The sequence below is a fragment of the Vanellus vanellus genome (assembly GCF_965231255.1).
Source record: "Vanellus vanellus genome assembly, chromosome: 7".
NCBI lineage: Eukaryota > Metazoa > Chordata > Aves > Charadriiformes > Charadriidae > Vanellus > Vanellus vanellus.
The window spans coordinates 3480469-3503214 of NC_138912.1; the positions used below are offsets into that span (position 1 = coordinate 3480469).

Sequence of the window (22746 nt, forward strand, 5' to 3'; positions counted from 1 at the left end):
AACCTGTTGGAAAAGCCCTGCAGGCCAATGCAGGTTTTTCTGTCTTCTTCCTAGGAACCTCAGCAGCTTGTGATGTATTTCCCTGTCTTCATTTGAATACTTTTCTGTGGCTTTAGCAATAAATGCTTAATAATAGAGTAGGAAAACGTACAGTGTGGATACTGAGAAATATGCATCATGCGTTAAAAGCGACAAGGATTATTAAAAAACCACACACACAACAGAATTCGCATTAGCGAAACGTTATCATCTTCCGCCCCGGCTCTCTGTGGTCACATTACAGGATAATTTTATATACACACCTACTTTATCAAGATCATTTAACGCACAGAGAAGTAACTCAGCCACCAGCCTATCTTTTTGCAGCCATCCTGTACAGCAGCACGAAGTCACGCACAACAGCAAACGACAGAGCAAAGCGCAAGAAGCCTGCTGAGAACGGTTCAGCTCCCTCGTACCAACACAGCCTAAACCAGACAGTCCTCAAATTCCATGCAGCTGGCTCAACCCCCCTTGTTCCGAAGAGATGCAAGAATAAATTACTAGGAAACGTTTGCATTTTTATCTAAACTTGAAACGTCATGCAAGGCTTCAGCTGCGCTCACGCTTAAACAGTAAAAGGTTAAGGAAATAATTATCATGCACCAATTAGCAGAACATCGGAATAAAATCAGGAAAGCTCGCTATACTTGTAACCATTAAAAATATCTACATGCACCAAACACGGCACACCTTATTTAATCAAGTAATTCTTAAAATCAAACTAATACTTGAAAAACAAAGTTTAATCTCTCTACATCTCAAACTATTACTGCAGCCCACTACCATTCGTGATACAAGAAAAAACTGTGTTATTAAGAGGACAACTCTCTCGGCCCCAGTCACTGTTTGGATCTCCCTCTCCAGTTTGGACAACTGCACACCTTAAAAAAAAAAAAAAAAAATCAAGTGTAAAAGGCAGTCTCTGAATGGCTGCCTTAGCTGCAGTTACCACTGACAAAAAAAAAAAAAAACCCAAATAATTATATTTAGGTAGCTAACTATAAAAAACAAACTCTGCACTGTTTAAAACACTATAATGTATACCATAGCTGCCCAAATTCAAACCTATAGGACAGACTACTGCTGCCTTTACAACTAGGGTAATTATGTTGTTAACTCATTTTTACACCTAATGTTTCGACTGCAACATATTTGAGTCCACAGAGAGCTATAAATGCAAGTAAAGCTCTGCTCAAATCGTTTTCCAAGAATATATGGACTTTTACCTATTTATTATAAAAACATGTAGCTGAAGCACTACAGCTACAACTAAACTTTTAATGACGATTTTGATGCAGTAGAGGATTTTGCCGACAGACGGGGCTTTTGTTCTCGTTTGCTGTTTTTTTTTTTTCCTTTGAAGTCTTTACAAAAATTTAATCAGTGCTCTGGACAGTTATGCCTACCTGCAGTCAACAAAACTGCAAAATGCCACTTGTAACTTGCCCTTCACAGAAAATCTTCTCTATTTTGTTTCCTTAAAGGCTGAAACTGAAGTCAGTTTTGCAAGGCAGTCACATATACAAATTCTCCCCTACCCTAAGAAATTCTGAATAGCATAATACTGAGAGAGTTACAAATTTAGTCTCTTTTTGTGCTCTACAAACTTAAATCCTTGTACAACTCACACAGTTTTCTTTTAAGGAAACTTTTTTTTTTTCTTTAAACGCTCCCAGAGCCTTGAAAATTTTAAATGAAAAAAAAAAAAAGGTGGCAATTTAAATGCAAAATATTAAGTAACCGAAGACCTGAGCTACAGTCAGAAACAGCTCATCAGCTTCTGCAAGGACATAAATATTTGAATAGGTAAAGAGTAAGTCTTGCTAAGAACATAAGACTGCAGTCATTCATTCTCCCTCGCGCAGTGTCAGCTTGAAGGCTACTCTCTTAACAGATAGGCTGGGGGAAAAAAAATAAAAAAAAATCAGTATAGCCAGCCCAAAGAGAAAAGTTGAAAAGTTGTGAGCATTTCAGAAAAACTCTCCAGTGGCAGTTCTGCTTCATGTTGATAAACTATCAGGACAGATTACAATTTTTGCAAGGAGAAATAGAAATATTCAAATGTGTGAATTAAGCATCTGTCTCTTTTAATGTGAGGCACCTTAATTTTCTATGTAGGTCCTTTCAACTTCTTATCTCTCCAAACAGACTTATTTTGTATACACTTATTTAGATTCCCCAATATATATTAAAAACAGTAAAAAAAAAAAAAAAAGCCTGAAACTGCTACAGCTACATCTGCTGATCTTAACTGCACAACACAGGAACCCAGCACCTTATCTGCTTATCTTCATTAATCTTCCACAAAACTTCAACAGCACAAGAAACGATCACTGTGTCACACTAATGGTTCGTACAGCCCAGCACCGGGTCTCCAATGGTGGCCACAGGAGATGCCATTTACAGTTTGTGTGGTCCGTTCTTCTCCCGGCTCCCCCAGCAGCCCTTAGAGGCCGCATCTCCACCCATCCTTGCAGAACATCTGCAGACCTGCGGTCTGTAAATGTGCCTAACCCCCCTCTGGGCCGGCTGACACTGCCTCTATAACCCCCCGAGACAGCAGGCTACAGAAATGAAACATTTTGCTTTACTTATTTTAAACTAACCTCCTACTGACGTCAGCCAGAGCATCCCACTTCTGGTAGCGTGGGATTCGGTGCAGGAGTTCTCCACAGAGCGCTCACCCAGCAGGAAGGTGCACCATTCCCAACCCTGGTTCTCCATTCCCAACCCTGGTTCTCCGTACCCCTGCAACCACATCCTGAGGTACGGAGCCCAGAACAGCACCCGGCACGCAAGATGCAGATGCGCCAAGTGTATTTAACAACAAAATGACAGTTCTGCCGTGTTCTCATTATCCCTCTGACTGACGCCCAACACCCTGTTGCTTCTTCACCTGACGCTGCACATGGAACCGATGACCTCGGAGAGCTGTCAGTTGTGACTCCAAGGTGTCTTCCCCAAACCGCAACCGCTAGTTTCAAGTAGACCATCATATAGGGACTAATTTACTCTTCCCGAGATGCACTGCCCTACATTTGTCTACCTTGAAGCTCACGTTTTAGCCCACTCGGTTTTGTGAGGTCCTTCTCACGCTCCTCACCACTAGCACAGTACTTAACGACCAACTCCACATCACTGATAAAGATGCTGAACGAAGCCTGTCATGTCACGTCTGCTTTACACGGTTACTGACATGGGACTCCAACGGCTTTGTCAGGTAAGATTCACAGAAGCCATCCTCACTCTCTCTCAAAAAAAACCTCACATTGCTCCACCTATTCAATAACTTTATTCTTTGTAATAGAACCACACATTTCTATTTACTGAAAAAACTGTAGTGCTTCAGAAGATATTTGAACATAATAAAAGCAATCTCACGAGCTGCAAAAAGCCAATAGTAACAATTATGTATTCTAAGAGCTAAGTAATTAGAGTCCAAAGGAGATGAAAGCAATGAATAATGAATGAAAGTTTGTCAAGGCTTCCAAAAGGTATCCACAAGCACCCTCCTCGGACAACCCCGCACTGGCTCATCCGTCAGTGCTTCATCTACCAGCGCATACTTCACCCAGACAAATGCAGCCAGTACATGTGCTCTACCCAATTTTGCAGAGATGGGAATGTGAAACAATACCCAGACCAGGACAGACACTGCTCTAGTGCGATCTCTCTCTAGCCTTTCCTAGGAAGTTTGTCTTCTTTTCCTGCATCTCAGGTGAAGGCAACCAAATCAATTTTGGGGTGGGTTTGTTTTTGGGTTTTTTTTTTGTTGTTGTTGTTGTTTTTTTGTTTTGTTTTGTTTTTTTTTTTTGTTTTGGTTTGGTTTTTTTTTTTCCCAAAGGCATAAAGTGTTAAAAGAGAAAAAAGTTCATGTTCATCTGCCTTCCTGAAGTAGGCCTCACAAACAAGTCTCAGGGGAAATAAATCTTACATTCAATCCTCATAATCTGAAAACATCCTATTAGTAACACACCAGATAGTACGCTGAGTCACTGACTCAAACTTACCAATTTCCATTCAGGATAGATGCTTTGTCAATGGAATGAAAATACAGCTTTCTTGAAACATGCAATATCCCTATTTTGTTATCAGATGATACAGTCTCAGTCTCTGCCTAAAATATTCGAACTCAGCAGCTTTATCCCCGCTATCTATTTCTGCTGTGTGCTCAGCATGGCATTAGTAGCTTAAGACCTGCCTGCACTCAGCTACAAAGGACCGCTGTCTTTGACTCAGGTGTTTTCCTGCTGTCCTCTTCCCAGCTCCCTTCAAGAGAAACCTCCTGCACTGGCACAGTACTTCGCCACTGTCTGCCTTTGCCTCTCAGCTGCCATAAAACGTTCTTCTAATGCACAGCCACAGCACACCTGAGCGGGAGTCATCGTACTGTCAAAACGTCCCCAAATTCAACCCCAATTCTTAGCCCCTCTCTGATCATCATCTTTCAACTGATTCAGCATGGCTAAGTCAAGAGTTACGGCCTTTTATAAATCCTACTTGGAATCCCAAGGAGAACTTCAAGGCGTAGCTTATCAAACGCGTGTTTATGACAGTCTGTACTTTTCTGTGGTGAAGAGATTCACTAAGAGAACACGAAACCAGTACTGGCATAATGACCTCGGACTCCTCTGGATATAAAAACCTACCGGTCCCGCAACTCTGTGCTTCTGCTCTGTGATATCAATACCCATGTTCACTCGAGGTCAGAGACCACGTTCCCAATTCCATGAGCCAGCCAATGCTACCGCTTTAAAGGGACAAAAGAAGAAGGGTGTGGGGTGGAGTCTGCAGTCTGACTCACTACTGATTTTTCATTAAAAACACGTACTCTGGCTTATAATAATATACTGAAGTTCCTGAACAGCCTAGGATATAAATAAATCCATAAGAATACGAGGATCTACATTGTCATCAGCATTTTACACATAATGCCTTAAAAATACCTTAAAGTTATACAAGTTAAATAACCTAAACATCATTTAACCCCTAAGTTCTTTTTTAAAAATAAAAGTGAGGTATTTGCAGCAATTTAAGTAAACTTACTTGTTCGAAGCACATTTTTTATATAGTCACAAACCCTTCATTAGCAGCACTAAGTATTAACCACGTTTGAGATAAAACATGCTTTTGGGAACAAATAGAAGCACACACTTCATCGACAGCCTAACTGTGGTTTAGGATGCAAAAGTAAAGCCAAGATGGAGACCTGTAAAGTACATACCTTCACTATGACAGTTTGATCAGAGATGCTGCTCATCATCTCATTGATGGACTTAAAGAGCTGCAGCAGAGACTCCCTGAAGTCTGCTTCTCCTTTGTTTTCATAAAGTCTGAAAAATAATTAGGTTTCATAAGCACGATCCAACTAAAATGGAAATACATTAAAAAAAAAAATCTGTTCAAATGACAGATGACAGGTTCGGGGTTTCTTCAAGTTCAAGAATTTCTACAGGTTTCTTCTCTGAACCAGGAGTTTTCTTTCACAAAAAACTAAAGACAGACCAACAGGGCTGGGTCAGAAGGAACAACAGATTTTTATTTTAAAGCTTCCTATGTAAAATGCCACGTTCGGTATTGTTGTTTACGCCTTCAAGTCACGGTGAGTCCCTCAGCAGTGACCCAGTTCCACATGCCCACGCAGCAGTGGGATAGAGTCTCTTCACCCTGCACATGAGCTAGCAGATGTCTGGGAGGACCAATGCCAAGCAGCCCTCTGATGAGGAAGCCAGAAAGCATCCAGACAACTTGCCAGAAATCATTAAAATCTACTAGTGGCCTAAGGTGAGTGACCTTAAACTCTGTAAAAGAAAGAAAAAGCCAATCAACCAACTTTTTGCTTAAAAATAAATAAATAAATAAATAATGCATTTCACCTCTAATTTCTGGCTCGCTAACACTAAACCAGTTAAGGCTCAGCTTCCCAATAGTCAGTAATAGTCAGTACAGTGGCTGCAGAAGAACGACTAAGCCACAGCTAAAGTTCACAAGGCAGATCCCTGTGTCTTCAGGCAGGACTTTTCAGATCTGATTTGCCCACAGGGACAACCCCCCCTCCCCCCCCCCCCCCGCCAGACACTTTCAGGGGGATAAAAAATGCCCTGAGATGCCTGAGCAACACGAAGGGCAAAACACATACAGCCAGGCTGAAGAACTTGGTCCACTGGTTCAATACAGCACAGGAATGAATGTTCCTGAAGCTCTTGAATATTTTAAACGCAGAATGATCTGCTTCAGGTGTAGGATGAGCTAATTCTCACTACGAAATGGAAAGATAGGGGAAGAAGATCACTAGTTCCACAGAAATCCTAATCCTTTACATTTTTTGTTTTCCCCTCCTTTGGCAACATGTACGACACCTACACAAGGGCTGTTGCAAACACACTTCTTGAACCTCAGCTATACAAACTTAACGTGACCCAACTACCCCCTCCCACCCCCCTATCCCCCCACCCCTCCCAAAAAAAAGAAAAGGATCAGTGCTCAAAAGAAGCCCAGGAGAATTTGGCATCCAGGTCATACCTAAACAGGGGTGTTTATAAACATCAGATGGGACATTTTCCCCAGCTAAAACCCCATGCTTACCCAGTTGGCTTTGACTGCCTCTAAGAGCCTCATCCAACAGCAACTGGGTTTCCCAAGCCCCCCTTGGTCCCACTATCTCTGTCCCTGACCTCACCTAAACATTTTGCACCAAGACCCATTAGGGCAGCTCCCAGCAAGAGTTCAATTTTTCAACTCTATTTTTCACCATTTTCTTCTGACGTTAAACCCAGTAAGAAGGTCTCGAATGTGGTCTGCAGCTCAGAAAGAGCATCACACCCAGGAATTTGGTATGTACAGTCACAGTAGGATTTCTTCATGTTTGAAGATATCATGATGGAGCATCTATTACAGAAGGAAAGGGGCTTATCTTAAGATAAACATGGAGTTCAGAATGTCCTTGCTGCTTTACGCTGAAACTAATGCGTATCATTTTTAATGCTGAGTTCATAAACCTCTGGGAGCCACAGATATTAAAAAAAAGCTATTTAACCAGTACACAGGGGAAATGAATGCTACACAAAAATTATTAAATTGTGTTATTCTGCTGTGCAAACTTCTGTTCCCTTTTTAGGCTAAAACTGGGGGATATGCAGGAGAAATTACTTGTTAACTCCCAATTTCAATAATGGATTTCAGTGTCCCCCTGAACAGATTAAAGAGGTGAAACTAATACCAATATAAAGAGTAACTAAACTTGACAGTTCAATAAATCAAACTGCTTCAGGCAAAAAGCTTTGTGTTTCAAAAAGGAAATTGTAATAAAAATAAACAGGTTAATCACAAATGTGTTTCTACTGTCAGTTATTAACACGTATTTATTTAATACATCTGATAATGCATAAAAATGCTGCAGCTACAAGAAAACCAGGATTACACCAAGTTGACCCTTCTAGCACTGCCTTCAAAAATTTAACACTGTTGTAAACGCAACATAACCACTGGGATCATTATTAAGCAAACCAAATAAAGATATTTCTAAAGTTAACTTATAGTATTTTTGCCTTTACAAACCTTGAAATACTGAACAAACAGATTTGCCACCAGCCTTTAACTAGATGAACCAGCCTTCTACGTATTTATCGAGAACTGAAGCTTGCCTGCAATCACATTACTAAAACGCTCCGTATGTTCAGTCCACTACCGTATTACTAAAATTAAAAATATGTGCTATTTTTTAATAAAAGATTCTGCTTGCTCGTTGCGACTTCTCAGTAAAACACTAATGTATTTCAGAACACTGCTACACTTCTGCATTAGAATCACTTCAAATCACACACCTCAGGCCGGATTTAAGTCTTACAGCAGAACAAATCACGGTGTCATTCAGCATTCAGTAGCTTCGCTGATTAATCCCTTGTCACCGAGAGCTGTGTCTTCCCAATGCTAAAGAACTGTGAATTAGTGCTTAGCACGAGGAAATCCAATGGCCAATACTAGAGGGTCATATTGTCTGTAAATCTAATCTGCAGCAAGAGATAATTATTTTTTTCTGTTTTAAAGTGATTTGTAGGACCTTCAACAGTATAAGAGACATTCAGTATTTTATGAATCTCACAGCAAGACTCCTGCAGACATAAATTACTATCTCTAAATTAGAGAAAGGTTGGTGGAGTTGGTAACTTCAGAGCTCTACATAAATCCCTTGTAATAAGGTTGTTACTATCACTAACAAGTAGGAAGAGGACTGATTCTGAGTGAAGACGAACAAATCATCAACTTTATAACCTTTTCAGTATTTTGCATATAAAACACAGTACTGACTCCCAAATTAACTCAGGATAATTATTAATGTGTGACTTCATGGATGGAAGCCCACTGCAGAGCACGCCAGTGGGTCTCTGTGCAGTTCCCCACACCAGAGGTGGGGCGGGGAGCAGAAAACAGCCCCCCAGCAGCTCTCTGCCACGCTGGCAGGCACAGAAAGAGCTTTTATAGAAACTCAAATGATTCTCTTATCAAAAAGACTATCACTCTTGAGGAGAGGATTTCTTCAGCCCTTCTTTCTTTCCACTTTTCCCTCTTGCTCACTAAAATCTATTGAGACTGCAAGTCTCTACAAACTGCAACCGACCACCAACGGGCTGTTGGGGGCTTAACTCCAACAACACTTGTGGTCTTCTTTTACGAGGCAGTGTGTCAAGAAAAGGTGCATCTCACACTCCTTTATCCCCTTGCTATTCCGACTCTCTTCCCTCTGATGTCTGGCCTGTGGATAAAGCCCTCTGCAAACCATGGCATCTCCCTGAGCCCTGCAGGCACCACGCAAGGACAAACATCACGCTTCCCATCCAGAAAAGCTCTCCCTTTGCTTCGCTGCAAAATTTTCAACGCTTTAGTCTTCCCAGACTTCTGCAGCCATCTGAGAAAAGCCACTAGCAAAGCCCAGTTCGGGAAGAGGGACAGGGTAGTATGGCTACTCGGTACCTTCAACATGTCATTCACAGTACCAGAGAGTCATTAACACATTTCTGTATTAGTGTCAAGCTTTAATTTCTTCAGAGACCTTAACTGTAGAGAACCGCAAGACATCACAATTTCAGCAGTGCACTGCTACGTAAATCACGCATCCCAGTTAGACACAGGTTTCTTCTGTTGACTACTGGGTGCAAGATTAAGGAAATCTGCCTCTCTCTTAGGGAACAGCTGCCTCCTGAAATAAATCCTAACAATTAAAGATATTTCTCAAACAGTGCAATACTGAGCAAGTTTAACTTGCGGTGTTATAACGGTGACACTTTCTAAACAATATTGTCAATGGGAATTACAGGAGGTTTCCGCATTCGCCATACTCACTGATTGAACAATATCCTGGACCGCACTATGAACTTGAAGATGTACTCCAAAGCTTTCATAGCTTTAAAGAGTTGATCGGTGATACCGCACTTCTCAGCGTTATCCACGTATGTTTTTAAAACTTTAGTCAGTTTTCTGTTTAAATACAAAAACACATACAAGTTACAAGTGTGCTCGCAGAGAAGAATTACAATTTTGAAAGGTTTAAAGAACAATTATGTGCCTAAGTAGTGCCCACCAAGTTACAAAATTAATTACACAACTAATAAACTCATTATGTTCTTGTTTTTGCTGGTAAGTAGCTGCAACCTATTCTTGAGAAAAAAGAAAAAAAAGAGACCATAACACTGTTCTACATACAAGCAATACAACAAATCTCGATGCAACTTATTTTCTGCCGGATATTTAGGGATATTCAGATTTAAGGTACTATAAAGATGAACCTACTAATAATAATCACAAGAATAAAAATGATTAAATGAAATACAAACACATTGTAGAATTAAAACGCATTAAATGGGACTTTCTTCATTAAAAGAGGTTTCCCCTTTACATAGCTTTTCCATGGATTTGGGGCTAGAATTTGTGACATTTATTTCTCAAAAATGGATATAACACCAGTAGGAAATTCTCTTATTCCACATTTTGAAGTCTATAAAACTTGAAAGTGAAACAATTTTAAAAATAATACCATTTCAACTACCTCCCTTCCGATGAATATAAATCACAATTTTCATGCAAACACAAGCAATTCCATTTTAAATCACCCCAGCTACAGCGTATGTTTCAACATTCACACTAAAAGTAAATAAGTACAACGTCATATACCACAAACAGAAAATACATTGAATAGACAGATATCTTGATAGATGGGCATTTATTTGAAGAGGAGTAAACTGCCTAAGAATTTCAAGTAACCACTTAGGTATTGTCAGTGCAAGCTCTCTTTCCTCAAGCAAACTTGTGCAATAAAAGGCAGGGAGAGGGCAGGGACCTGTCATGGCCATGGGCACAAGTCAAGCCAGAATTCAGATCTGCCAGCATCCTCAAGCTTAAACCGGCTTCTGCCCCCCTGTATTTAAGGAAGGGCAGGATGCTCTCCACGCCTACCAGTGAAAGGGCCACCTTCAGCTCTTGCTAATAAAACCAGATGTCGAAGGATACTTCATCCTTTACCCACTTCACTTGCAGGCTGCAACAGTGCCCGTAACTCAGCAAAGTGATTCTAGTATCAAACTCTTCACTATTTTAAATCAATACTTCTCAAAAATTTTCTGGTCACATAACAGAGACTGTATAACAGCAAAGCGCACAGCAGGTTTCCCTGTTTGGATTTTTTTTTTTACTCCCAACACTGAAAGAAGTCCGTTACATATTTTCCTCCAGCACTAATAGTCTCAAGCAGCAACAAAGAACTTAACTGTCAAGAAATACTTAAGACATCAAGTATAACGGACCTTTGGTTTTTTTGTTCTTCACTGCTTCCTCCCCAAAAGTGCCAGTAATGCAAATACAAGGCAGAGCATCAATTTAATGCACAAAACAACATATATTTGAAACATCTTAAATGGACGTGATTTCTTTCTCAAGTATGGCAGAATTGCTTATGAATACTTTCCCTAAAACACAGCTCTTGAAATAGTCAAATCATCCCCTTCTTCGATACAACAAAATCAAGACTTCCTCCTTGCAATGACAGAAAGTTTTATTACTGTTATTTCAAGAAAGACATATGAAAGACATCCTATCTCCAGCCTTCTTCAAGAAGCTCCCACCCTCCCAAGCTCTATGGGCAAATCCCTAATTAAACTGTATAAACAAGTAAGTGAATAGCGTTATCCAGAAATACTGTGCAAGCCACATTAGAAAAAGTAATTTTTAAAAAAAACTTACGTGTAGGCTAACGTAGCACTGAAATGCTTCTTAATGTAGGTTTCCAAGACAGGATTAAAATGTTGAAATTTTCTGTCAGCAATCAGTCCAATGATAAATACCTGAAAAAAAAAAAAAAAACAAACCAGCATAATTATTGCACTACCCTTAAAGAAATCTTTAGTATCCTATATTCACCCACCTTTTTTTTCAGACAAGACGCATTAATAACATTAAAAACACACAGGCCTTTGGTTTTAGATTATCCTCCCAATATATTAATATCCTCCTGTGCTGTGATAACTTCCTGCTCATAACAAAGTTTTGTTTTCCAAGCAGAAACTTTCTGTTTCTACCCTAAATTCTGCTGTTAAGCCACTAAAATGACTGGACTTGATTGCTTCCATCTTTTCTGCGAAGACGACATGATGTAATCCAACCCCCTTTTGATCTGGTCCAACTGAAACTTCAAACATAATAAAAACCTTCCATTCATTTTAAATTAAATAATAAATAACTAAGAGCTAGTAAGATCCATTTCCTCAGTAATCTTCATTCTAGCATTTACGCCACGCTTGTTTTACATATTCATTATTTCAGTACCTACATTTTATTCCATCCGCAATGCAAACTTACCAAAGCATCGAACACTAACGTGTCAAATGTCTCACTCTCCGAGTTCTCCATCATTATGTTAAAAAGTGCATCCAATGTATCTTGAAGAAACTACAAATAAATACACAATTTATCACATTTTACAGGAAAACCAAAATTCAGATGTCACACGGGTTTCTACAGACATACTTGCTTTCATTTATATAGTTTACAAAGTAGTGACATTGTAAAAGTTAGCTGAAAAAAGGAAAGTTTCACGTTTTGTTTTTCAGCAAATTATTTTTTAGTTAAGTTGATTATCTATAGATTTGTATCACTCAGAACAAAAAAGGTCAGAAATCACACTGGGTACACCTGAACAAGAAGCGTAATCTATTATAGTGAACGAACGCAAATGTATTTCAGAACTGAGCTTCAACAGTCAACAGGATCATGCAGTTTCTGAAAACTGATGTTTCAAGAGCACAAACCAGACAAGCAACTCAGTCTCATGCCAAATAAATCACATCACCCTCACTCGTTCTGAGCTGAGCAATGCGAAGTGCACGGCACACCGCTTTTCATGACCGCATCAACTCAGATCCACAGCGTCAGACGAGAGCACACATGCAGGCACGGGAAACAGAGCACACAACCTTCTGCCCCGGCCCAAAACCCACGCGCCTCTATCCCTGTGACAGAGGAAGAGCCTTCACCTGCCGGGTGGCTGATCCGTGCATCACCAAAGTAAAAGCAGATTAGTGTCAGGGGATCCAAGTTAAGCAGAGGGACAAAAGCTGGTTTATGCACGAAAAATTACAGTATTTCTTCCCAGTGACAGCAAGTAATCCATGCATGGCCCGGAGATACTCATCACCGCATTCGGTTTTATCAGCATGGGATTCTGCGTCTGAGCATTTTCTTCCACCAGATGACACAAAACCAACATGGGCTCCTCCGAGGCAGAGCGAGGACGGACCACGGCCTCAGTTTGTATTTGTTTTGGTCGAGAGAGAAGGGGTTCAACATGGACTGTTCCAGCACGTCTGTCTCAAATGAAGTAACAGTGGGTTTTGCCTTGTAGATGAGTAAGGTACAGTTGAGGAAGAACGTCTGAACAGACGGCAATTGCTGCCTCAGATTCCAGCTAAAAAGGGATATTACACACACTGCAGGAGCGATGGAAAAAACTTGGCTCCCACCTTCCTCCCTCAAAACTTTTTAGCTATGCAATGAGTCTCCAAGATCAAATGTGATTCCCTTGGACTATCTACTAAATCCAGAGTTAAATCTCAGGAATTAACCTCCATTTAGCAGCTCACTAAACACTGTTAAATGCCAAAAGTTCCTCAAAACAAGTGAACATGGAGGCACAGTCCATGCTACTAATATCTGAAGATGAAAAAACAGAAAAGTTAAAATGCTTGCAGCTGGTTTTAGACTTCAGTTCATAGTTTCACTATAGGATTTGGGAGGGGGGAAAAAAAAAAAAATAGCCTTCTCACAGTCCCATTCATTCAATTAAAGAACATGTGCAAATAAAGTACATTTAACCAGCAGCTGGCAGTAAGGAAAGAGTAAAGCACACTTTTCAGCTTCGACAGGAGAAGTTTCTGTCTTGGTTTGAAAAGAAGTAGTACTCTCAGTCCCAAACACTGCCTGGCTAAGTCCTTTTAAAAACAAAGGATGGTTAGAAGGCCGTGTCACGACCGATCAAGTCTTCACGTCACATTCAGGCACAATATATTGACTTTCATTAGTAGAGTTCAGTTCTAAATCTGTTCGCGAGGACTTCACGTAACGGCAAGAAGAATACGGGATAGATGCTTTTATTCTATAAAGTGGCAGGAAAGCATTTCCGAGGTAGGGAGCTAGTATGAATAATTTCTACACTATGGGTTTACATTCTCATATCCTATAGACCGTATGCACAAATGGAGTCGGAGCCTCTGTTAAAGGGAGATAACATTTAAAGTCTCCATATACTATTGAAACAGTCAAACACAGAATGAGTATCTTGGCTGATCTCTGCCTAGTGATAAATGAACACCGGGAAGCAGAGGTATTTTACTGGAGTTTTGAAAAAACAGAAATAGTTTAACAGAAAATTTGAATATGTTTTATCAAACGCTTACTTTTTGTCATATACATAGCCTGTACCATGTATCGCATATAAAAGCATGAAGGACAAAGAAAAGCTGAAAGAACAGAAAGGAACAGTTACAAACCAGGTATTACGAGCACACAAAGTCTACACAAAGATTTTCTGAACACTGCTGTAACACATGGGTAACATAAACAGTGGTCTTCTAAAAAAAGAATAAAAATGGTGAAGGGAGTAATATTAAACGTTAATTTTTCTGTCCTACGCATAAATCAAGTTCTGCCCAGGGAAAAGAGAATACAATTTCATACGAGTCCTGCAAGAGCACAGGGAGGGGCGAGCGTGTGCCAGCTGGAGAACTCCCTCTGATACTGCTTTTACTTAAACCTCATTTGTGCTGCATCCTAATGCTTCTAAAATCACCGATATCCATCAAGCAGTAATCTGCTGTACGCGCTCTGAGGTCATTTAGAGAAAGGGGAAAATTCCAAACGACAGAACTATGACAATGCTTGGCAGAAGGAAGTATCGGTGTCAAGTTTTTGGCTATCAAATGATCCACAACAAAATAGCAGCAGGTAGAACCTTCCTGAAAAATAAATCACGTGAGATACTATTTTCACCACACTCAATAAAGGATAATATCAGCAGTCTCAGATGTTTCAAGTTGAAGTTGTTTACTTCAAGATGAGGCATTTATTATGCTTCAATTAACCAAATTAAAATGCATTGAAGTAAGACAACAACACTACATACCCTTAAGGGTCATCTGTCCCCAATACATTACATCTTTTGACACTCTTTTAGATTTGATTTATTACAATACGTTCAATAAAGTCCCAGCCTACTCTTTTCTACAGCTAAATCTGTCTTTACGTAGGTCTCTACAATCACTTAGTGGCCTTGGCAAACATAAATAACTTGACACAGCTAAATATTTTCATGAGAAATGACTTTCTTAAAAAAATATCAGCAGCATGTAGTAGGATTGCATTCCACATCCATATATTAAAAATACATTTAATATCATCATGTAAGAATTTCAAGATGAAAACATCTTGCACAGAAAAACATCCTTTGCCTTCATGTGTCTGTATATAAAATTCACTGAAGTGCTAAAAAAACCCCAACCCTACATTTTCAGAAACTTGCACCTCACATGTGTTTTACCAGTACTCAACGTCTGAAATGTTCTTTGAGGGCAGGGAGAAGGGCATTAGCAGCCTGAAGGCTGAGAGATACCCGGTTACAAATCAATGTGTGAGGTTTGGGGCGGGAAGGAGGAGGAGAGGGGAAGGGAAACAAAACAAAGATATGAATACCTCAAAATATGGGATTTAGCACAATTACGATACCATATTTCTTTTTAAATAAATTAACTTGTTACCTTAACTACTTCACCACCATCAACTTTCATCAGCTGCTTCAAATTCTGCTGCAACAGGTTTGTGTTAGATCGCCATTTCAGAAGGCCCAAGAGATCAACTAGGGATAAGAAAAACAATTATATGAGGCAGGATATTTACTTTGCTCACACCCCATAGCTATGTTCAGGACAAATAGGTTTACTTCCATAGGTCAGCCGTTTTCGCTGGACAACAACGTGTTTCTAGTAAGCCTCTGACACTGCAGAAACCTAGTACAATGCTTCTATCATGAAAGAGCTCTGAAAGGCTCTCAAAAAAGCAGACTGCTTTCTAAATGTCAGCATTAAAATCTAGGCCAAGAAAGTCTGATCCCTCAGTTTTAATTTGTTGTACACAACAGTTGTGTTTTTTAGAAAAAGATGCCAAAATGAAATGAGTCAGCCACCAACACAGTCATATCTACAGGGCCGTTGACTCTTCCAGCATTCATGTTTCCAGCTTCTTTGCTCTCACTGAATAAACTGTAAAGAAAATAAGGCACAATGCAAGACAAACAGTTGCAAACTAGGCTAATTCAGTGGAAAGCTGTCTGCTTAATAACTTATAATGCCCAACATTTCTTGGTTGCTTCTGAGTGATGGAGAGCTAGGGTACAGATCACACCACGAAACATGTCCACTGCAGATGGTCCTGTGCCCAGATTCTACATCCCACTATTAAGATCATGTCACTTCAGCATTCACTGATAAATAAGGCAAGCTCTCACTTTTTTTATTGGTCATAAAGAGCAACAACACCATTTTTCAGTTTCTTTTAAGGAAAACTCACGAGGCAACTCACAACTGGGGTTCCCTGGCAAATAAGCACGCTAGGAAATACAAACAGCCCCAGTGGAGCGGCAGTAAGTGAAGCCCACCCCAGCGTTTGTTGAGATGCGACCTGAACTGACCACAAGCCCAAACCCCCAAGCTCGTCCTGCCTTAGCCAAAGGAGCACCAGGGAAAAGTTTCTCCCTACCCCATTAGAAGTCAGTTTTCAGCACAAAACAAAACTATCACCAGTCATCCTCAGCAGAAGCCCCTAGAGACAAACAAGAGGTTTTAAAGACTGCCTACCTTCAAGCTCAGCCACCCGATTACTACTGCACATCACCCCCAGCCCCCCATACGGCTAATATTACATGAATGTAAGTCTTAAATGTAAGTCTTAAAGAGTAAGGACAGATGGCTTCTCCCAACCAATACCCCCTCACTTCTTTTATTCAGTCTTTCAAAGCAACCAATAAAATGTTTACCAAGGCATGCATCTGCAGAGTAAATTCTGGAAATTATATGCAAAGAAACAGAGCAGCTGCTATACCTTCCCCAAAATCTTTCATTCTAAGCAATAAATAAAATTATTTTTAGTTGAATGGACTGCAGTTCTCCTTGGGACAGATTCCCCTGTGAGCAGCACACAAACCAAGCCCTCTTACCACCTATTTGGGAGTAGAAGTAAAGACAGCTTTGCTACATTAGAGCTTTAAACAATCCAAGCCCTCACTTAATTTTATTATTTTTTAATATAGCCTATAAGAAGCCTGTAGGCTGAAACCAAAGTTGTAGAAACTCAACGTCAAAAAAAAAAAAAAAATTGCTTCTGGAAGAAAAGTAAAGATGCCTCCGTAAGTTATTCAAAGTGTTTCATGAATATGTTTATATCAGCTTTCCACGACTGAATTTGGTTTCAGTCTGACTTCTAAAAAGGCATCAGCTTGACAAAAGAAATGATCTGAACAAAAGCCAGCCCACAGACTAGCTCTGAACGGCATCATGTATTGCCCCAAGAAAACAAACCCACATGTACTTTCAGCGTGATGACACAGCAAATGCTAAATGAATATACATGTGTGAGCAGAAAATGTCAATGTACTACAACTACCAGAAAGAGAAAAATAAGTTACAGTGTACAGTAAAAATGTGCACTCAATCTGTTACTGCAAGCATTAACCCCAGAAAAGTACCAGTCGGTCAGTTAATCCTACTCGTTTAATAGGTCTTGGTATAAAATAACACAGGAAGTAGAATAGGATAAGAATGTAAAACAGTATTTTAGCCTGTATTAAATAGTAATGACTGCAGTCCGCCTAGGTCAAGTGAAATTTATGTCATTGGAATATATCAGAGGAAGAAGACAGAAAAAGGATTTTCAATTGCTAAGGGTCAGAAGAAACACGTAGCCTGCCAAGGAGCCAACAGCAACTTTATTTGGGTGAATGTAACTTATCATTATATTGACTGTGTATGAAGATTTTCTTTTACATCAAATTTAGCAATTGGAAGCAAATGGTCCAACTTCCTGGTTATATACTTTCCTTGACCTGTATCTATGCAAAGGTTTCCCTATAGAGATACTCAAACTCTTCTCAAAGCACAGTCACTGAATTGAATTTAGATAATATTTCCACTCTAATTAAATTTCCGTGTGTTCTTCGAAATAATATTCCCTCTTGACTATAAGCATTTGATTTTCCACTTTTTATGACTTTTTAATTCTGTATTTGCATCTTCATTTTTATGCCACTGGAGCACCTGAATTTGTCATATCATGTGTATTGCTTTTTTTTATTTTTTTTTTTTTAAATTATCAATTGTGCTGAAGTAAAATGCATCTCAACTGTTTTCTGAAAGCCTCATCTCCTTGGTTCCTTGAAGTCTTAACTCCAGATCAGTAACAGTCGCTATTACCTAGAGGTTTGAGTCCTTCAGGCAGAAAAGAAAACAGAAATACTTTCAATAAGCCTCACAGACACCCTGGATGCTTCACAACAGCAAATACACAGGTAGAACACTAGACAGCTGTCTGGCTACTGGCAATCAGAAAAATTATCGAGCAAGTCCATTAATGCAATTTCAGTTCTGTTCCCATCACTGATCATAAATGGATATCCATCTTGATAGCCCTGTAAGAGGCACTGGTAAGATTTATTATCCACAAGCAGTCTTCATGTAGAGGGGGATGTTGCTTTTGATGCCATTTTTCCCCTCCCTCCGGATTTCCTGGGATCTCCAGCTTCTAGTTAACAGAAAAAGAAGATTCAAATACCAGAATCGCCTTGCTTATGCAGGAGAAAACAGACCTCAGTTGGTCATAGCTCAGCAGGCTGCTCAGAAAAAGGAAAACAACATCAACGCACAACCCTGACTGGGACGTGACATCGGGAATGGATTCAAAACAGACCTTGCTATCTGTTTACCCTAAGAACAGAAGGCCCAACACTGCCCACCCCAGAGAGATCTACTGAGATGCTGTCAGCTGCAAGCAGGCATCCAACAACATATGGGATCAAATTGCTCACTTCTGACCTTAAAAAAAAAAACTAAACAAAACCAAAGAAAAACACTAAAAAAAAAAAAAAACACCGCAAACTTGGGGTGTCTGCTGATGCTTTCAATGCCCCAAAACGTGTAACCAGCAGCAAAGCAAGTGTGAGGTGTCCAAGAGTCAACCACTCGCTAGAGAAGGTGGGGACCCAGTGCCACACTGCGTGTTAATACATCAGGTGACAGCGGCACTGCTGGTCGTGACTTGAAACACACACATAGATTGATACAGTTTCATACCAATTCTTAAATTCCAGAGATTTAACACAGAAGCTCTGTTTCATTACACAAAAATGCAGAGTCTTTCTTCAGCCCATAAAGGACATATTTGTTACAGAAAGTCTTGAGAGCAGAATAAGATCATGCACTGCCACAGTCCTGTGGAAATGGGAGGAAGAACATTCTCTTCTGCCTCAGATGGCAAAGGAGGAGAATCTGGACAAGAGGTGAAGTGATGATGAACAGCAGCTTCTGATGCCTCCAAGAGCTGATCTCACAGATTCCTGAAGAGGTTGGGTCGGGTTGGTTTTTTTCTGCTTGTTTTTAAATGGTTCTCCTCTTTAGCTTACATTGCTACTCTTCCTCAAAATTAAATTCAAAATCTAAGAAAAGGCCAGGAAATGTGTTGGTATCTCATATTCTGCCAGAAATCACTAACAACTGCTCAAATGTTAACTAAGCAGATACTTCATACTATCACTTTCTGTCAAAGAAAATAGCTGAAGTCGTACCAGTGGCCAAGTTTGCTATTTTGGAGATTTTTCAGATGGTAAGGGCATCAATTACTAACAGAAAAGCAAAATTATTAACTTGCAGTTCATAGAGAACTGAAGTCAAGTGAGCGTTCAAAGAGCTTATATGCAAAAAAAGTAGTCTGCAACATCAAATACAATGCAGGGAGAGCTATATGATTTATTAACATACTTTCAGAATTACTAAAAATAAGTCTGAAAGCCAATTCTAAATGGAGGGTGAAAAAAGAACTATTACAGATGACCAAAAGGAGAAAATTATGTTTTGGCTCAACATTTTGGTACTTGAGGATAATCATGGATTTTTACTTACTTATTTTTAAGAAAGGTAAAGGAAGAATGTTAACCAACAATTTTACAGAAGTTAAGATCAGCTTCAGAAACTATAATCTGAACAGCTCTGCCAATTTTTAGATGAAATTGATACTTGAGGCAGGAATTTAATGATGAATTTTTTTTTTGTTTCTTTTCTAAATTGCTTAGGGATACATGGTGACCTTGTTTAACAATGTCAAGATACTTTGAAGAAAGAGAAAAGGCTTTGGCAATTTTGAGAAAAAGTTTCACAGACAACATAATTAACAGTAATGTTAAATAACGATCAAAAGTTCAAAGCAAATTATATGTAAATTAAGCATGAAACAACGCTCAGTCTTAATTCTAATTATAGTTCTGTTAAAGCAACATCAATATATTGATCACTATGAAATATTCCTAATTGCTAATAAGCACTAGGCAATACTGAGGAATACAAAAGCCCCAATCGTATCACAAATAAAGAGTAGCTCAATTCCACATGCGTTCTACAAAACCCCCAAACCACTGTGTTCCTGGTGAGCTACGATTCCATCTTTCCTACGAAATTCCAAAAACATTACCGAATTTTTTTGCTAAACACCCTCTTAGGCTGCAAGGCTGCCAGACTGCAGTGAATCTGATGTGCTCTGAATACGAAACACCTTGGATGTGCTCTAACAGAGATGCCACTGAAAAACACTGCAATAAAATTGTGAGTTGACTGCGAAGTGGTACCAGACTCGTAACTTTCCCCCTGGACAAAGGAGAACTCATTAATGTGACAATCCAATCATTACTCCCACCCCCCCAAGCCCTCCTCATCCACAACCTCGACTCCCAGCAGATCTCTCCCAACTGAGCCCTCCCTTCTCCTGAGTCACGAAGGAATGATCCCTTTCCCTGGCATGACTCACTCACATCTCAATGACCCACCCACACTCCCGAGTCTACTTCTGGTGCGGCACAGAAAACAAGGGACCGCTCCATGGCAACCAAGCACAAAAATTACAGAGAAGGCACCGTCTGGAAATGTGAAATATTTGCTTTGGTGGCTGCCATCAGCTCCGCTTTCCACAGCCTTTGGATGCAGTCAGCCAGCTGACAAATACACATGAAAAATGTATAGAAGGCAAGTTTTAAAAGGAACAAAATATGCCAACTCCATTCCTGGTGCTCTGTGTTCACATAAGGATGTGCAAACATGAGAGTGACCTCCATGCAATATATTCTCACGTTCACAACAGAGCTTTCTTCAGGCCTAAGACAGGGATACCACGCCTTGGAAATGACATATAACAGCTTATTTGGGAGCAGAGCTGTGATATTACCTACTCCTGAAAGGAAACTCATCCTCTTCCTTAGTGCTATCATCCATACCCACAGAGAAGTAAAATGCCACAGAGGCTGTTTTCTGTGTACTTCAGTATAAAAATCCCAACTATATGGCAAACAACACTCCTGTTTCCATTTAATTTGGATTCTTCTTTATTCTTACAGACAAGTACCGCTCTAAAGCAAAACAAAGCTCACAGGCACAGAAAAGGCTGGATAGTACACAGACAATCCATAGATGCTTCTGCATCCAATCCAAGACTGTGGCGAAGAACCCACCGCGCATTCACAGAGGAAGGGGGATGGAAAAGGCAGGAAAGTCAGTACATGCAACCCCACTCCAACTGCAAGGAGCAGAAGCTGCAGCAGTTCTATCAACTTACCATTCTGGGTAAGTTTTGTTGAACAAACTAGAGTAGAAATCTGGAAAGAGTCTTTGCTGATGGTGCAGCTTCCGAGGTTCTGCATGCTCTTCCCTGTTGCAGAGTGTCCCTTTTCCTCCAATTCTATTTTAGTGGATGGCAGACTTAAGTACGTCGAGGCATCCTCCAGCTTCTTTGCTTCTGCCTATAGTAGTGTTTTAAACAAAATATGAAACAATTTTAAAATATCTAGTAAAAATCCTTGGTAATAATAAAATTTTATATTTACACTGGATTTTCTTAGGTTTGCTCCAGAAATGAAGCTATCCAATGGGTCTTCAACACCAGTAATTTAGCAGTTACTTGTCTACAGATTAGAGCCAAGATGTGGTATTTAAAGGGCTAGAGAAGTAACTTTTCCCAGACACAAAAACTCCATAATAAGCACCTTAAAAATTAAAACATGCTCAGTAAAACAAACTCCAGGTTTAACAATCAATCTTCCGAACATGCAAATTGCACAGTACTTACTATTCAGTTGCCTGATCTAACAGAATAGTCAGTAACATATTTTTCTGTGCAATTCTCTAACAGTAATTCACTAAAAGTCAGTAGTACTCGCACTGAGCTAGCTACTACGGAAAGACTAAAGTATCTCAAAATTGTACCTTGTAAACAATAAGGTCATGTTCCCCGTCTCTCAAAGTTGTTCCATCATATCTCATGAGCTTCACAAATGCTAGGGCAAATATTTTCTCAGATTTATCTTTGGCTGTTACAAAACAAAAGAAAAAAAATGTAATTAAGTATTTGATACTAGTACAGACAGTCCACCTAACCTCAAAAACATGGATAACCTATAAATGAATGACCATAATAAAGATTCTCAATCGAAGAAAAGGTACAAGAAATTGGGAGAGTCTTCTAAACTCAAGACAAAACCAAAAATATGAGAAATAAATGCTTAAGAATCTGTAATGGCAACAGTAACCAGATGTTTAATATTCCTATATTCTGTGTGGTCATTTAGAAAGCTGAATTAAGGCAACTTTTTCAAAACACAACAGAAATTTGATGCATTTATAATGTTCAGTTGTTTTTGGAGTTAGAAAAATGGCAGTGCTTGGTACCTAGAATAATGACTTAAAGATTAGCACTGAGGATCTCATCAGGGCTCTACCATTTATAGGGGAAATACTGGAAACAAAACAGAAGCTGGATCCGTAACTACAGATGAAGTGCCTAAGTTTCTGAAACCTGTCCCACTCTACAACTAATATGAAATAGAAAATGCATTCAGTTTGCTCTCGTTGTTCAAAATTT

At 39.6% G+C, this 22746-nt stretch overlaps 1 protein-coding gene and 1 long non-coding RNA gene across 2 annotated transcripts in view; both read right to left on the reverse strand.

The window, feature by feature from the left end:
* The window catches only part of LOC309674361 (dedicator of cytokinesis protein 1-like), a gene marked incomplete at both ends in the record, with an annotated part of 33222 nt that extends 21279 nt beyond the window's left edge, over positions 1 to 11943 (reverse strand). Inside the window, 4 exons of the mRNA XM_082486382.1 lie at positions 5267 to 5375; positions 9382 to 9516; positions 11275 to 11375; positions 11890 to 11943. Coding sequence (XP_082342508.1) covers positions 5267 to 5375; positions 9382 to 9516; positions 11275 to 11375; positions 11890 to 11943 — 399 coding nt within the window. The remainder of the gene's footprint in view (positions 1 to 5266; positions 5376 to 9381; positions 9517 to 11274; positions 11376 to 11889) is intronic.
* A 1-nt stretch (position 11944) lies between these two features.
* Positions 11945 to 21462, reverse strand: LOC309674457. The gene is made up of 3 exons (XR_014269389.1): positions 21445 to 21462; positions 15339 to 15436; positions 11945 to 11979 (listed from the first exon to the last, which is right to left on the reverse strand). It is a non-coding gene; the product is annotated as an uncharacterized lncRNA (long non-coding RNA).
* Positions 21463 to 22746: the final 1284 nt, after the last annotated feature.